Source organism: Mytilus galloprovincialis, chromosome 4, assembly GCF_965363235.1.
Source record: "Mytilus galloprovincialis chromosome 4, xbMytGall1.hap1.1, whole genome shotgun sequence".
Lineage (NCBI taxonomy): Eukaryota > Metazoa > Mollusca > Bivalvia > Mytilida > Mytilidae > Mytilus > Mytilus galloprovincialis.
The window spans coordinates 34,228,560-34,247,537 of record NC_134841.1 but is presented as its reverse complement, the minus strand read 5'-3'; the positions used below and the strand labels follow the sequence as shown (position 1 = coordinate 34,247,537).

Sequence of the window (18,978 nt, the reverse complement as noted above, 5' to 3'; positions counted from 1 at the left end):
TTTTTTCACAAGTTCCGTTTGCAGGAGAAAAATCCATGTAAATAATCGTTGGAACTTGCTGTAAAAACTTGCGTTACCTAATTTGAAAATTAGGTGACAAAAGTCAATTTTGTATGCAAATTATTTAAGTTTGGATTCTGTGAACTTAAATTTAATACAAAAAAAAACTGAGATTTCGCACAAAATTCAATTTTGTGTTTATTTTTGTGTAGACAAAATTGAGTTTTGTTTATAAACAGAAGTGAAAATTTAACACAAAAGTCAATTTTGTGCCACAAGAGTAAATTTTGAGCCACAAAAGTCAATTTTGTGTCATAAAGTCTTTTTTGTCACAAAAGTCATTTTTGTGTCCCAAATGTCAATTTTGCGGTCTACACAAAAATAAACCCTAAATTGAATTTTGTAATGACAAAATTCATTTTTGTACACAAAATTCATTTTTGTACACAAAATTCATTTTTGTACACAAAATTTATTTTTGTACATAAAAATTCATTTTTGTCATGACAAAATCCAATTTTGTGTTTATTTTTGTGTTGACAAAATTGACTTTTGAGACACAAAATTCACTTTCTTGACACATAATTCATTTTTGTACATAAAAATTCATTTTTGTCATGACAAAATCCAATTTTGTGTTTATTTTTGTGTTGACAAAATTGACTTTTGAGACACAAAATTAATTTTTTTGACACATAATTCATTTTTGTCATGACAAAGTTCAATTTTGTGTTTATTTTTGTGTAGACATAATTGAGTTTTGTTGAACAGAAGTGAAAATTTAACACAAAAGTGAATTTTGTGTCACAAAAGTCAATTTTGTATCACTAGAGTCAATTTTGTATGCAAATAAGTTTATATTTGCATGAAAAAAAGGAATTTTGTCTACAAAAAGGAATTTTGTCTACAAAAATGAATTTTGTCTTGACAAAAATGAATTTTGTCTACAAAAATGAATTTTGTCTACAAAAATGAATTTTGTCATCACAAAATTGAAGTTCTCATAAAACAAGTCTGTATCACATAGTTTTGTAAGACAAAAATGATTTTGTTGTGACAGAATTGAATTTTGTACAAAACCACAAGAGTCCCATTCGGTGCCGTACCTAGTGTATCTGCCTGTTGGATGTCTGGTGATAAGGCGTTCCAGTCACTTATAGTCTGTGGTAATTATGATGTCTTTTGTGCATCAATACGTGAGTGCGGTACTTGTTATGCCTTAGGGTGTATATTTCCTGGTGGTGTGAGCCGTCCTTCTTTCTCTATTGCTACGATATTGTTCTCTATTTTATAGAATATCACAAGTCTGGATTTCCTTTCTTTGTTGTTGTAGTGATTTCCATTTAAGGTGGTCTATCATTTCTGTGACACTAGCAGTTGATTTATACTTATTTGTCACGTAAATCTGGCAGCTCTTATTTGTATCTGTTCTATTTTGTAGATCGATTCTTTTGTTGCTGAATCCCAAACAGTTGCGGCATATTCTAATTGTGGTCTTACTAGTCCAATATAAGCTTGGCTCTTTACTTTTGTTGATGAGATTCTGATGTTTCTCCTAAAAAATCCGAGAGTTTTATTTGCTTTGTCAGTTATCTGTTATATATATATGTTGATCCCATTTCAGGTTGTTTTGAATGGTGAGACTTAAATATTTGGCTGCCTGCACTTCTTCCAAATTGTGACAATGAAGATGATATGATGTTTGAATTCGTGTTTTCTTGTTTGTTACCCTCAAAATGTTGCATTTGTCAGGGTGGAATTTCATGCATCATAGTTGTTCCCATTTAGCTAGTTTATTAAGGTCTTCTTGTAATAATTTTCCACTGGTTTTTATGTTACTGTCAGAAAGGCGATGGTGTCATCTGCAAACAAGCGAACTGTAGCATTTAAATCTTCTAGCAAGTCGTTGATGTAGTATAAAAAGAGGCTTGGCCCAAGGACTAAACCCTGCGTTACTCCTAAGTCTACAGGGACTGATGTTGAATTGCATCCTTCTAATACAACAGTTAGTGTTCTTCCACTCAGCTAAATCTTTATCCACCTATTTGTGTTGCCTTTTATACCATAAGTATGTTGTTTATTAACTAGTAAGCTGTGGTTGACCTTATCAAAGGCCTTAGCAACTAGACCGTTGGTTTTCCCGTTTGAATGGTTTTACACCAGTAATTTTTGGACCCTTTATAGCTTGTTGTTCGGTGTGAGCCAAGGCTCCGTGTTGAAGGCCGTACATTTACCTATAATGGTTTACTTTTATAAATTGTTATTTGGGTGGAGAGTTGTCTCATTGGCACTCACACCACATCTTCCTATATCTACTTAGCAAAGTCCATTATCAGTACATCTGTTTGTTGTCCCATATTCATATTTTTAGCTAGGTCGTCCATAAATTCTACGAGCTGAGTTTTACAGGACCTGCCTTTCCTGAAGCCATGTTGTAACTTGTAAAGAATTGTGTTGTTTTCACCATGGGTCATAATTGATGATACAATTATATGTTCCATTACTTTGTACAGAAAATTGACGTCAGTGAGATTGAATTGGTCTGTAGTTTGAAACAGTATACTTTTGGTCCATCTTGTAGACCGGAGATACGTTAGCTGAACGCCAGTCATTTGGAACCACTCAAGTATCTATGGTTTTTGCAAACAGTAACTGTAGAAGAGGTGCTGTCTCACTGTGTAATTCTTTGTGGATTCTAGGGGATATTCCATCCGGACCTGGTGATTTGTTTGGGTTCAGGGTTTTTAGTAGTTTGTCTATGCCCTCTGTTGTTATGGTTATGTTTTTCATAGTTGGTGATGTATTCTTAGATTTCATTCGCTTAGATGATAAAAATTTATCTTTTGTGAATGTACTTTTTTCAGAGAATGCGGATTTAAGTTGTGCATTAAGGATGTCGCCTTAATTATCCGCTGGTTCAGTGAACAGTTTTCTTTCTTTTATAAGTGATGTTATGCCAATCTTTTCTTTTCTTTTATGTTTGACAAAAGACCAGAATTTCTTCGATCCCTCACATTTTGTATCTTTTAGTCTAACTGTCTGCTTCTTTAAATAAAATGAGAGTGTGGTCCTACGACAATGGAAAATTGGAAAAAACACTATTTCCGGTACTTTTTGTACTCAGCTCAGATATCATTCAAACGTGGTTAGAAAGTTACAAAATGATGAAGTTTGAATTCTAATCTAAATGAAAGAATTTGGCTGAAGAGTTGGATTATGGAAACAACCATTGAATCTTGACCTTCTATAATCAAAACATCTATCATAATTTGAAGGTACAACATGCATATATATTATTTGAGAGAGGAAAATAAAAGTATGGAAGTATTACGTACAAGGAGAAGTAAAATGGTGTCCGGCTCACATACCTCTACAGCATCAAGTGAACTTTTCAAATCAGTGTTTAAAACCTCTGCAGCACCAAGTGAGCTTTAAGTATCCTCTTGTGAGTGACTCCTATTGGATCCACGTTTCTTTCTAATATATAACACCAATTGTCACGCTTAACAGTGGCCTAGGCTACACATTTCTACTTTCGACACTATGTTTACTTAGTTGGATCTAACCATGTCTATATATACAGATATATAAGAAGATGTGGTGTGAGTGCCAATGAGATGCAAACCGTGCAAGGGTATAGCCATTCAAGATCGTGAAAAACTTCCATCATCATGCCAATGAGACAACTCTCCATCCAAGTTACAATTTGTAAAATGAAACCAGTATAGGTCAAAGTGCGGCCTTCAAAGGGAGTTTTGGCTCACACCGAACAACACGCTAAAAAGGCTCCAAAATGACAAGTGTAAAAAACATTCAAACAGGAAAACCAACGGTGTAGTATATGTATGATCAGTGGCCAAAAATAACTAGAGCAGCAATAATAAAGCAGAATAGACATTTCAGCGTGTTAAATCTTGTTACAGTATGAACAGATTACTGGACAATACGCAACTATTGCGAACCCAATCAAAGTTTACCACAGAGTCGTCTGCTCTTGACCAAGGTATTTAAACTTTTGTACGTTTACCTCTCCCATTGAATCAATACAATATCTATTGTTCTCTGTGTAGTTTATTCACTTGGGACCTTTAAATTTCTTCAAGGAGAAATCTATCACTCATTGATTAATTTGCCTGATCAAAAAAAAATTTTGTTTGTTGATTGAAATACATATATAAACTCATTTAAACTGCATGTGATACAGTATTTTATCAATATATTTCAATCTGTTCAATATAAAAACCGATTCAATTATAAAGTGTAATCCAGTGGTTGTCGTTTTCTCATGCGTTACACATATGTTTTTCGTTCATTTTTTGTACATATATTATGTCATTAGTTTTTTCGTTTAATTTGTTTTTCATTTTTCATTTCGGGGCTTTTTATAGCTGACTATGCGGTATGGGATTAACTTTTTGTTGAAGGCCGTACGGTGACCTATAGATGTTAATTTCTGTGTCATTTGATCTCTTGTGGAGAATTGTCTCATTGACAATCATATTACATCTTCTTTTTTATATGTGACAAACATGAATATTTACTCTGGAATTCATATGGTTAAGATATCAATTTTTACAAATCCATACCAGTCAAACACCATAACCTGCAAGACTTGAAATTGTTTAGAACATATATAAAACAAACTTTTGAAGCCTTTCTAAAATGTCTAATTATCCTTTTGGGAAAAATATTGGTGACATTTCCTGAGTAGCGAAACTAACCATTTAAATTAAGCTCTTTCATAAATCTCATTTTTTGCGTTTAATTTAGAAATGATTTGACAATACTAGATGTCTGAATCGATATAATTTTTAAATTATTTAGTATAAATAATATTTTGCCTTAAAAGTCCTTTACAAAAAATCATAAATCAAACTGGAATAATACAAACAAATTTCATATTGGTTTATAAACAATTTTTGTATACGGTAATTTATGAGTAACACGCACTATATTGTCCGTGTATCGCAAAAATGTTTTTTCATATAATTTCATTTAACAACCCGACAATAAGCTTGCATTTGGTAAAGTTTATGGCTTATAAACCAGTTTTCTTAACGAAAAATGAATGAGTAACATGAACTAATGTTTCTCCACCTAACGGCCAATAAGGGGACTGAAAAAAATGATACCCAGTCTATTTCAAACCGTTTACATTTTTAAACTTAAACTTTGGCATGATGTCACACATAAAATCGGTCATCTGTTTCATTTCTTAAAATAGATTAATTATTCACAAACAAAGCTTGGATTTAATATCAGCCAGTCCGGCCTTTTCATTTGAATGAATGCATTGATCAAATTTTATTGTTTGTTATTTTCTGAATCAATATAATACAACAAGGAAATAACACAGCCCAGGTATAAATGATGTGAATCTGAAAACTACTATGTAATAGTATATAACCTATAGTTATTAAAGCGTGTGCTATTTTTCAATATTTTCTGAAAACCTTATATTGATTGCGAACAATTTTTAAGAAAGAGATTTCATGTATTTTCTAAAAATTTGTAAAAGCTAGGCTTTCAATGATATTTTATATTTAGTCTCATTTGCACTCATACCACATCTTGTAATATCTATTTCTATGATATTTTAAGGATTGATTTCATGCTGACATACATTTATATTGATAATAAAAATGTACACAAAGAACACAATCAATGACCTTTAACGGTTTAAAAGAAAATTCAGAAAACTATTTTTTGTTTGTTAATACGGTGTAAAACACAAATTTTGATTTTCGGACAATTTCTTGATTCTGGTAGGATTTTAACTAAACGAAATTTGAAATATAAGTAAACCTATTTCAAATGGTATCCCAGTAAAAAACATTTTTTTGATACAAAAAAAATTAATATAATGTGACACTAGACATTGACAGAAAACTGCCAGCTTTGACACACTTATAAAATATTCATTGTTGAAACATATACATAGTGGTGATAGATACACAGATAGATGGTAGATATACATAGTGGTGGTAGATATACAGAGTGGTGGTAGATATACAGAGAATTGGTAAATATACAGAGTAGTGATAGATATACAGAGTGGTGATAGATATACAGAGTATTGATAGCTAAACAGAGTGCTGATAGATATACAGAGAAGTGATAGATACATGTATACACTACGTTTTTATATATATCACCGCTCTGTATATCTACCACAACTTGGTATACATACCACCATTTTGTTTATCTACCACCAATCTGTATATCTATCACCACTCTGTATATCTATCAACACTCTGTATATCTACCACCACTCTGTATATCTATCACCACTCTAGATGTCTATCACCACTCTAGATGTCTATCACCACTCTGGATGTCTACCACCACTCTGTATATCTACCACCACTCTGTATATCTATCACCACTCTGGATGTCTATCACCACTCTGGATGTCTACCACCACTCTGTATATCTACCACCACTCAAATCTATCACCACTCTGTGTATCTATCACCACTCTGTATATCTATCACCACTCTGTATATCTACCACCACTCTGTATATCTATCACCACTCTGTGTATAGATTTTGTGATTTTGGATATTGGACCATAATAGGTAAATTCATTTTTTTTAAATTTCATTAGACCACATTCATTCTTTGTCGGAAACCTATGCCGTGTCAAATATTAAATCACAATCCAAATTCAGAGCGGTATCAAGCTTGAATGTTGTGTCCATACTGGCCCCATTGTTCAGAGTGCGACCTCTGCGGTCGTATCAATCTGCGCTCTGCGAAGCATTTTAATATATCTATTTCAACTCTGTTTATCTACCACTATAAAACAGATCTTAACTCTATTCAGTATATAGTAATGTATTCTGATGGTTCTATGTTGATGATTTGGGAATGCTACGAGTTCTAAGTTACAACATGTCAAATTTAGGGAGAATAGAATTAAAGTGCCAACAAGTTTATACACTGAGCTATATGGAATTGCAAAAGATAATTCAAATAACTTTCTTGTTGCAACTAATAGCACTAAACTCAAATTAATAAACACTTTCACGGGACAGATAACAGATTCAAGGTATGATGTGAAACCATTTACACCAACCAGTGTCCATGTTTCCAATGATTACAGAGTCATGGTAGGAGCTGGAATATATATCATCATTCTGTATATCTATCACCAATATGTATATCAATTACCACTCTGAATGTCAATAACCACTATGTACATCTATCACAAGTTAAGAACATTCCACTCCAGTCTCAATAGAAAGATTTTATACTTTCCAAAAATATATGGTTTCGAAGTACAGTTATTGTATAAAAGGGAGATAATTGACCATTTGAGTGACAAAGAAAATCCTACTATCTTTGTGTCTTCAGATCTTCAGATATCTAACGTTAAAAAGAATTCCAAAATATATTTTTTCTAGGTATTGTAAGTGCAATATAATTGACTACTATTGGTTGTACTAGATGGCTGCCTATTTACACTTATCAAGATTATATGATATTCGACTTGCAAAAAGATTCAATGGCTAAATCATATTCCAGTATGAAGTAATATCAAAGTTTCAAATCTGGATTTTTAACTTGACCTTTAATCTAGACTTAAATTCCAAGGTCATATATGATTAATCTCAAACCATATGACCCTTGACCTGTACTATATCCAATTTGAACAGATTTATCATGAATGGACTTAATTTAAGTATAATCAGTTGTGGTATTCATTGTTAAACGATGACAGAAAATTACGTCATTTGGAAATAAACTAAGAATTAATGTATAGACTTTTTAGGAAAAAGTTTAGTTTTAACCCCTATATGACTATAGGCAATAGAAATCAGAGAATTCAAATGACAGAATTCGGAACAAGTAACCATAATCTTGAAATAAAGAGAGGTAGATACCGGGGGCTACAGGCAACAGATAGAATTTGTGTTCTTTGAAAAAAGTGGAAGACGTACTCCACTATCTACTAAGTTTTCATCTTTTAGTGGGATAGTTTCCATCATTTCAAATATAGCTAAAAGTTACCCCAAACAAATCACAATTAAGATTATTAATCAAAATTTATTTGCCTGATGTTCAATAAAAAAGTCACATATTTAATGCAATTTAATGAAATTTTAAATATTGTTGAAAACAACTACCAGACACTTAATAAATTTATAAAGTTTACTAGCTTTGAACATGGTTAATCTAGGTTATAAACTGCTAGTACTATCCGACCGTTCTTTTTGTCATATTTATTGGTATTTTTTTTATCTATACTGTGTTGAAATCATCCTTTTTCGTTCAAAAACAAAGTGATTAACAATATAATAGAGTTGTAAGGTAATAAATATTTCAGGTATTGGGTATTTGTCGTCATCATGATTAGATTATCTAACTGACAATAAAACTGTATAATTCAACTTACTAAATAAGTTCTAAAATGTTACACTTAGCAATAAACTGGATGATTATTAAACATTTGCGGAAACTAGGTCTATACCTATGATAACACTTAGACTTAGTATACGATTACAGTTGACGAAAAACAAGGAGTCCTCTCAAAATTAAAAAAAAATCCTAATTGAGATACATAGTAAAATAAAAAAATAATATTTTTAGCATGTAGATAAGTCTTTTCGACGACACACAAATGCAGAAACGTATAGTCATAACAAATGTGAATCCCGGGAAAAGCTTATGATCCCGACCGGTTCTCTGTCTTTAAGCTGGGGTCACACATTCACGATTTTTACTTCCGTCCTTGACAGGACCGTTCCCGATTAAAAGGAGTAGGTCCGGTAAGGACCGATTTTGGCCTCAAATTTCAGGTTCATCTGACGAAAGATTTTGACCACTTTTTAAATACTAATGTGTCTATTTTATTTGAATTAATTAGTTTATGGGAAAGATTTTAACTGATTTAGTCATTAAAAACGATCCGATTCAAGCTCAAATATGAAAAATCTACCAAATATGCCGAAAAATGTCACTTTTCAGATGGTTTTTGGAAAAAATGGAAGTGGCCGCATCCGTGTTCATCCTCAACCTTTATATATGTTATGTATTATCATCAAATACAACTTACATATCAATATTAAGGATGAACACGAATGCGGCCACTTTCGTTTTACACGAAAACCGTCTAAAATTTAACTAAAATGCTAGAATTGTGAAGATTTCAGTAATTTAGCATGACTTAATGGTGTTAGCACCGGATATATATGCATTGTATTGTTAAAAAACAGCCCATATTTATGTAGCAGAAGCATTCTACTGTCCAATAAATAACTAAAAGTTTACATTTTAACAATTTTGTAAAACTGTTATATTTTGGGGCCAAATAGGGGTCTTACTGAACCTACTCCTTTGTCAAAAGTCTGATCAAGATCCTGTGAATCGTGGATGGAAATTCAAACTTTAATTAAAATTTGTATAAAAAAAATATTTAATCACGACAACAATCAGATATTGTTCAGGAAGCGTCGATATTCAACCGTTTTCAAGCGAAATTATCCCGATAACCCCGTTCTCAATCCGATTCTAACCCGATTTGTACCTTTCGCATGGTAACATTCGACCGAGTCAGTCACGACTGCGTCCCGATTCTACCGAATGTAATCCGACAGAGATCAGACAGTGACCAGGCAGTGAACCGACGATGACGGAAGTTATCCGTTTGAAAACTGTCGGCATATTTGGGATGATCAGGTACTGTCGGAACGGTCCGCTCTATCGCCTTGAAAACGGCTTTGTCTGGTGTCATATTGCATTCTGTAATTGTCGGGACTCTGACGTGGGTATCATTGACGATTCTCGTATTAATAACGGGACTGTTCCGGAACGGTTTCGGCAAAAACGGTTTGCAATCGACAAGATCTGAATGCAATCTAGACTCAATCGGCAGAAAAACAGCAATGAAAAATTTCTCCAGATCATTCCCGTTCCACAGGACTCCGTGCAGAATATACAGAACATTGTTAGGATAGTAGTCACGCTTGTAATCCGACTAGACAAAATCGGATGAGTTTCCCCGAATGTTACGGGACGCACCTAGCTGTCGGGGTGCTTCGCCGAACTATCCGGACCATTCCCGACCTGTAGGAATATGTTAAGAACTTCAGACAATGATAGGACATTCCAGATAATTGAGGATAGTAATCCGACTTTTTCACCTTTCGTGTCTTATCGCTGTCTGATCTCAAACGGGAGCAATAATCGGCAATGTGTGAACCCTGGATAAGAGACCATTAACATCCGCTTCAATTTGAAGTAACATTTTAAGAGTTTCACTTATAAAAGGAATATCGGTTGCTTGCAAAACAAGTGAACACATCTCTCCCATTCCAAAAGTGTACATCATTGCCTAAAATATTTCCCTGATTGTAAAAGATTAGTCGTTGGTCAAGCCAGGACTACCAGGGTTAGAATCAGACGACGAATGAAATGTGTATAACATCTGGTGGAGTCTGCATCGGGGCAGGTAAAGCTGCCATGATGGTTAACCTGTGTTCTTCATAAGGGGGAAAATAAAATAAATGCGTGAAGTACACTAATAATTTATTCATGTTCCAATCGCTTTAAGAAAGCGAGCGGTATATTGTAAAAAGGAGTCGTTCGTCTTTTATACGATAAAACTTTTGTTTCCACAAACATCTGCTTCCTAAATGACTTAAATAGTGAATGTCTGTTTTAACAATAACGTTTAAATCTTGCCAAATAATATAAACGGTATTTTTCTACTGTTTTTCACGTGTTTTTGACGTAGTAAATATCAGCTTATAATTTATTCCTAATGAAATATGAAAATATCTCGTTATAAATGATGTGTTATGTGTTTGATTAAGATTCGGATCCACTTAATATTCATGTGCATTCAAATATCTATACAAGCAAAGAGCATTTAAGTCAAGAATGAAGTAATATAATTTCATGTGATAACATATTACTAATTTATCATGTTTATATTTAAAGAAATATAAAAAAAAAAATCATCGTTTAAAAAAATTGTTTGACTTGCAATAAATCTTGAATTGCATGGGTTCACATACATCCGTGTACTTTAAAACTTAGCTTGGGTGCTTTGATTTGCAATAAATCTAAAATTGGGTTCACAGCTAGACATCCGTGTACTTTAAAAGACAACTTTATTGCTTTGACTTGCAATCAATCTAAAATAGGGTTCACAGACAACCGCGTACTTTAAAAGACAACTTGGGTGCTACAAAATTCTTGGGGATCTATACTTTGAATGCTTGATTTTATTTAAAATGTATATGTTTAACGCAACTCAAGTTACTTTTATTTTTTTTAAAGAAAACGATGAAAAGGGGCATTTAGAACCCATAAGTCAAGAAAAAAGACCCCATCGTGGTAAAAATTAAAACGACGAAAATAGAAATAAAAGTCCACAAAAACTCCACAAAGAAACATATTGTTCATTTCTTGATGACGATATAAAAAAATCAACTGATATTGACGAATCATGATATATATGTTTTCCAATTATTATAACGGTAACGTTTAAATAATTGACACCTCTGACAAATAAGGATAATTTGACAAACCACAATATAAATTGAATCAAGTTGACGCTAAGGGGGCTACCATTTGATTTTTATGGGGGGTGGGGGGCTAGGATGAAAATTTTGTCCTGCATTTTTTTTAGCTGTAATCTCTGTCCTGCCTTTTTTTTATTACTCAAAACTCCTGTCCTGCCTATTTTTTTCAAATTTCATCCTAGCCCCCCCCCCCCCCCCCCCCCCCGCCCCCCCATAAAAATCAAATGGTAGCTCCCTAACGATAGTTGAAAATTACCATTTGGCGCATGACGGTAAAAGACATTTCAACCATCTTGAAAGATTTCTAGGATCATTTATTACAACACGGGCCCGTAAATGTAAAGACGAATATATATATATGCTTTATATTTTCATTCCATTGGAAGATATTTGTTGTTTTATATTTCTAATTGATCTCGCTAGGCCGTCATAAAACAATTTATAGTAACAGAACTTAATGAAATAAATCAAACTGATAGTGAACGGTCGTTTGCTCCTTTTTTTTCTTCCGCTGACGACCTGCGGCCTGAAAATGATATTGTTGACTTCGGCACTACATTTATCAGTAAAATAGTATACAAGACTTCGACACAATACTTCCGAGTTTTTACAACAAAAGAGTAAATATTTTAGTATATTGTTTCCAAAATAAAACCTTCTTTTAATTGATCATATTTCAGGAAATATCAATATATTTCAAAAAATGAAACTCTGATAGGATGGAACAAGAACTTTTGCAATCAATAACACTTTTCACTATGCAAATAGATAAAAAGGAGAGGGGGTCGGAGGGTCCTGATCCCGAAATCCCGTGCTTAAAAACATGAAATCCCGAGGTCCCGAATTTAAAGAAATTTAAATCCCGACATCCCGAAATTCGAAAAAAGAATTCCCAGATCCCAACGTCCCGAAAAAAAGTACTGCCCCCTCCCCCCTCATAAAACTATAACCGTTACTTTACAACACTGACAAAGGGTATTCAAGTACCTGTAAGCAACTTCACGTCTTACACATAAACGTCACGAATAACACTCTTTTTTATGACGTCATACATGTATAATGTTTGTTCAGTACATTTTGAAAATAAAATAAAAACAATATTTTTATAATGTCAACTATGTAAACTTAATGATTACATAGTCAAGTACATCAATAAAGACATACTAGGTCAGGAATGTGTATTTTTAATATATAATATGCGGAAAATATGCATTTTACCTCGAAATAATAGGTTTTTCTATGTATGAAAGTGATAATTATTTGGACTGAATTGTGACAGACAAACATAGAATGAAAAAAGACATGTTTGTGTGTGCACTCCCCCTCCCCACATAGGACAGTGGTGAACCGGCACACAAATTATAAAAAAATTATCTTATTATTGAAAATTATAACAATGCAGTATTACAATTTAACAGGAAATTCAATATGGTATTCGGAAACAAGTTTGGGAAATTTTTTATAAATCTGGGTCCCTTATCACTCGTTATATTGAAACCAAAACAATTAACAATCAACAAAAACAAATAATTAAGAAACAGTGTAGATCTGACAGTATTCGCACACTGAAAGCTAGTTCAAAACCACACAACATAAACTGTTCATGTCATATCCGAAATCCCCAATAAATTTAAATGTTTTTATGATAGATATAGCATGCATGTTCAAAATCAGTTTCTACAACTGTTCATTATATACATGTACATTTTAAAATAGTTTAGATTTCAATAACATATACTTGATATCAAAAATAGGCCTAAATGTTTGATTTTTGATATTCAGGTTTAACTGATTTTTTTATTAGGTTAAATTTGAAATAAAAATGCATCGCTTAAATAACTACGGAACCCCTCAAATACTTAGAACCCGTGTCTAATTCTTCTGCTGCACCTCGGATCAAAACGCTTTAAAAAATCCAAGATAGTTGTTGTTCGCACGGTACATGCTTGTATACCTCTAGATGTGTCCCTCTCCGTGACGCTCTCTCATTGTGGACGTCCTAAGAGGTACAGTTGTTTTGTGAATACCCAAAGTTTGTCCTGGCAAAGTATGGAATTGCCGTGGCAGCGTAAGGGTTAATGTCATCTACGGTGACAGTGCCGGTATCAACTTATGTCTTTTATGAACTCTAGCTATACTCTTCAGACAGATAAATGTTTTGCAGGTTTGACAGAAAAGGCAGCATGGTTGTCCTTTATGGTTTTCACACTTAGTTTCCCTGACAGGAACACGTTTTCCTATATCCTTTATATCGGTTATCTGATGATCTTTATCAATCCTGAAATGAACTTTATCACAACACTCACTGCACATTAAGAGGTTGCAATTCAGACATTTGAATTTTATCTTTTTTAGACTTTCGCAAATTTCACATCCTACTGGAATTTGTCCGCTTTGTACAGACATCGCAGATGCCATGTTTACACATTTAAGATGTTTGATGTTTTTACTTCATTCCTTGCACTTTGTATATATCTCTGCATGCACCCACTGCCTACAAATGAATCCTTTTTTTTTCTGTACTATTGCATCGGTGTAATGAATGTCTTCCTAAAGTCACTTAATGATTGAATAATTTCATAAGAATAGTAACCTGTGAAAACATCCGTTTAAATATCAACAGGCGGCAAAAAAATCGGTAAAAGAAGTATGTCCGTCTTAAATGGTTCAAAATAATAAAGAAAGATTTCACAAGGAAATGTCCAAACTGATGGAGAGGTAATCCGTCCAAATCATTCTTCCGCAAGAATTTTATTTCTTTATTTTAGTTGTCCTAAGTAGCAATTTAAAATGTAATTATCAGGTTTATATACAAATGTAAACATGTATGAATCGCTTATGTTTCCTTGATATTAGTTTTTGGTCTATTAGTAAGAAGGTACATATTTTGATCGTCCAAGTTGTGATAACGATAATGTGATATGTTCCATACGGTAGTATTTAAAATACTTTTGAAAAATAGGCAGAATATTTTTCATATTTACTACGTATTCCTAAAAGTCATGCAACTGGTCGTCGTCGTGTAAAACCGTTCGAAATGAAGGACTCAATAGAATAATTTTTTTTTTTGAAGATTATTTGAAAATTTTTAAATATGCATTTTACCTTCAAGCTGGCTATATGTAATTGTATTGCATAATGAAGGTATACTAAGAGATTCATAATTACCATACAATTATACCATTACACAAAAACAAATACACACTTTCATTCTCACAAATCCTTCTTTTTATATCATTAATGTGGTACATAACACTACAAGGAGATAACTCTGAAAAAAATCAGTTGAAAGTTTTAATCACGTTTTATTGTTAAGGAAATATTAAGCTTCTCAATGAAAAGAAATAATATAAAACTTCTTTATATCCACTGAATGTTTTCCAATAAAGTGTGTGGTTCAAGTTTTTTTTAGTTTTTTTTATATTTTTGTCAAAGAATCAAAGTAAAGATTTTGTAAAAAATTTAAGAAAATTAAAAGAGGAGGAATTAGTTTTAGTCACGGTGTTTGGTACCACCTTAACCAAAGTACAATTGTTGTCAAAATCTTTTTATTGTTTAAACTTCAAAAGGGTAAAAACGTTGAATGAATTCACTGTACGATGCAATCGATAACCTTTTAAGGGCATACGATACAGTTACAGGGAATGTAATGACGTTGCTAACGTAAAATGTTATTTTCGCGACGTCAAACTCTGACATATAGGGAAAAGATGCATTTTTCGACTGATTTTTAGCATTCAAACTGATTTAATTTGAAAACGAGTGCATGGACCCCTATTTTTTAAAACAGCAATTTGTTTCATTTTGCAAGGAGATTATGTGACCAAAATTTTATAAAACTGTAAATAGCGCAATTTTTTTAATCTTGATAAACATGCAGCAAAAATGACGTTTTTTCCTCTATTCATGAACATTTGATAAATATAGAGTTATTTCGGAATAAAAATTGCATAATTTTTAATGATACTTATAAAATACAGAAATTACCGATTATTTAACAAAAACCATTTTGTGTTTATCTTTTAAAACAAAAAAGTTATGTCTTTCTTTCGAAAAAGAAAATACGGACACAAATCTGAATTTTGAGCAAATATACAAAATTTCGAACTCATTTTACTCAAAAAGTAGCACATGAAGGTATATTTTTTATTACATATTTGATTCAATGAGGTAAAAAATAGCCTATATGCAAATTTTCATCAACTTGTAAATACAGGTTCAATACTGTATCGTATGCCCTTAATAGAACCTTTTTTACTAGTACATTGACCAAACATCAAAAATACTTTTTTCTCACACGTTCTGTCAATACTATGCTTGTCTGAATGTAAAAGTAGTGTAAATTGTGTAACACAGCATTTTCTAGTCTTGTCCTCCTTTGTTCTTTGTCTAGTTGACACATAAAAGGAAAAGACTGCAACATAATTTTGACAAAAAGATATCAATAAAAAATTGTTATTGTATTTGTTTATCACTTAATTTAATGGTTATTTTAAGTAATATGGTTAATTTTGATGGGAAACATGAGTTAATTATGACCACGCTTCCTCAGATTAAAAGTATAAAATGAAATAGAGTCCATCTTGTAATCACACATCTACAGACGTTTACAGAACTGTTGGGTAAGTAAATCTTTTAAAATACTAAATATCGTAATACAAAACATGCGCATTTCAAACTTATCGACACAAAAGAAACAACTTTCGTCTTTCAATAACATTGATCGTTTAACTTCAGTTCCCATTAAATTGAACGTTTAACTCCAGTTCCCAGTTAATTGAACGTTTATCTCCAGTTCCCATTAAATTGAACGTTTAACTGTAGTTCCCATTAAATTGAACGTTTAACTCCAGTTCCCATTAAATTGAACGTTTAACTCCAGTTCCTCGTCTTTGTTATGAAGTTGAACGAGGTTTGGTTTATGGTTATACTTTTACAACATTGATAAAATACATTAACGCTAATCTATGCTTTATTGTGTGATTGTCTTTACAACTCGTCTAGGCTTACAAAATATTTCAAAAAATGATAAAAATGACGATCCAACGTGGAACTAAATAAACTGCTTTTAATGTTATGGCATGATAATTAAAGTCTCTGTATAATAAGTTCTTATAAGGTTCTGTGCAACATTTCACTCGTTTTACCGATACATGATTTTGGTTATACTTGTAGGATGAAATACCTCTTTGTCCTCGTGTGTGTGTTTTGTGCTGCTGCTGCTAAAAATTATGGAGGAGGCGGCGGAGGTATGTTTTTTAAATGCCAAAAGAGTTCAGTTTATCTTTTATATACACTTTGAGAAGTATCATTACATAAGGGGCGCTCACTTCCCTCGCTCTAACCTCATATGGAATCTACTGAACCAAATATATGTCGTATGGTGTTACTAGTACACTGTGTAATAAATAATATTCCAGGCAAACCTTACGACTATTCGTAAACGTTAAATATTATCCCTTTCCAAGTATAGACTAAGTTTTAAAACAACAGTTTTGAGTTAAGTCTGACAAATTTAACTTAAACATTTGGATAAGGCTGCAAATTAATGCTTAGAATATCAACATTGGGTTTCAATGTACCATAAGCTAGTATTGTTTACTGTCAAGTTTTGTCCTGTAAATATTTTTTTTTAATTTCGAGAGAGTTTTTAAAGTGAGAGGTTTAGCTAGCTTAAAAACTAGGTTTAATCCACCATTTTTTACATGAGAAAATGCTGGTACCAGGTCAGGAATATGACAGTTGTTATCCATTCGTTTGATGTGTTTCATTTGAATAGGGACTTTCCTTTTTGAATTTTCCTCGGAGTTCAGTATTTTTGTAATTTTTCTTTTTTCCACAGATTATTATAAAGTATAAGTTGCAGAATTTTAAAACAAATATAGAACATGAAATTGATTTACTGTGCCATAAAAGAATCACAATTGTTTTTGATTATAAATTTGGAAAATATTTATAATTTTGTTAATCATATACACGTATTGAATTTTTGAAAGTGTCTCGGTTGAAAACTTTTAAAGAATATTTTGAATCCCTGAATAGTAAAAGGTTTGTATCTATGTAAATATATAAAAGATATTTGTTCCTTATGATTTCCCCGAAAAAATACATACCTAACCAAAAACATATTGAACCAACAAACCATATAGCTGGCAAAATAAAATAGGGAATCGGTTAATTAGATAACACGTTTTTGGTTATAAATAGGACTACTATTTTAATTTGATTAGGTAGTTATATCTTACTAAGTAATTTATTTGCTTAGGTATAGTATGGGGAGGAAGATCCATTGGAGGAATTGCAGGAGCAGGTGGTGGACCTGGTGGAGTGGGAGGCGGATGGATCGGAGGTGGCCGACGAGGTGGGGGAGCAATAATAGGCGGAGGTGGTGGTTGGCCGGGTAGTGGAGGCAACGGAGGTATAGGTGGTATAGGTGGTTGGCCAAGTGGAGGCAACGGAGGTATTGGTGGTGGTCCAATCGGAGGTGGTGGTGGATGGCCAAGCGGAGGAGGTGGATCACTTGGTCCTAGTGTAGGAGGAGGAGGTTGGCCAAGTGGAGGTGGTGGTATTGGTGGTGGTCCAATCGGAGGTGGTGGCGGATGGCCAAGCGGTGGCGGTGGATCACTCGGACCTAGTGTAGGAGGAGGTGGATGGCCAAGTGGTGGCGGCGGTATCATTGGAGGAGGAGTCATCGGTGGAGGTGCTATCGGCGGAGGTGGATGGCCAAGTGGTGGTGGCGGTGGCATTATTGGTGGTGGAGGCATCATCGGAGGTGGCATAATTGGAGGAGGAGGTGGAAGAAAAAGTGAGTTTCAAGTATTACTCTCATATCTAAGAAAATAGAATATAATACAATTCTTCCTAAGCAAAGGGACCAAGCAGACACAACACAATATCATCAATAAAATTAAACAAACAAGAATATCAAATTCGGAGATAAAAGAATTGCCTGTTTGATATGACAAATATGCACACTAATTATCACGTACGATAGACATGCTTAATGAAGTGATATAACAATAAGTAGATGTGGTATGACTGTTCACAAGAAACCAAATGAAGTTGAAGCCAGCAACTATAGGTATCGGTTAATTTACGGTCAACAACAATATAAAAAACAAAACAATACGGAACACTGAGAAATAAAAAGCTCAGGTGTAACAAAGTGTAATACAATTCAAACAAGAAAAACCTGTTTTGATTTTTTTTCCCATCTTGAATTGTGTAATTGATTCTAAGAATTAATGTCAGATGACGTTTTATAATTCCACGTCATAATTATTAATTGTTGAGTAAAATTATGATTTTTTTTCTTATATCTTCAGGAGGCGGTTACTAATAGCGACGAAAAGCTGACCCAGTGAGGAATCCCTAACGATCTGTACAACTTTGAATTTTATGAAATCTCATTATGTTTTTATCAGTGAAATATATTCTTTTGCATTCA

The 18,978-nt window shown here is 33.1% G+C and overlaps 2 protein-coding genes across 3 annotated transcripts in view; one reads left to right on the top strand and one right to left on the bottom strand.

Moving 5' to 3' along the window:
• The window catches only part of LOC143071957 (uncharacterized protein C15orf61 homolog), a 20,765-nt gene extending 17,376 nt beyond the window's left edge, over positions 1–3,389 (bottom strand). Inside the window, exon 1 of the mRNA XM_076246671.1 lies at positions 3,369–3,389. The gene's annotated coding sequence lies outside the window, so the exon portion shown is untranslated. The remainder of the gene's footprint in view (positions 1–3,368) is intronic.
• LOC143071955 (uncharacterized) lies at positions 1,122–18,978 on the top strand. Of its 2 annotated transcripts, none has more exons than XM_076246670.1 (4): positions 1,122–1,166; positions 16,707–16,780; positions 17,797–18,336; positions 18,857–18,978. In XM_076246670.1, exons 2-4 carry the CDS (start codon positions 16,708–16,710, stop codon positions 18,868–18,870), a joined length of 627 nt encoding a protein of 208 aa, XP_076102785.1. In that variant the 5' UTR covers positions 1,122–1,166; position 16,707; the 3' UTR covers positions 18,871–18,978. The 2 variants fall into 2 exon arrangements, with proteins under 2 accessions (XP_076102785.1, XP_076102784.1); XM_076246669.1 differs by lacking the exon at positions 1,122–1,166 and adding an exon at positions 16,031–16,153.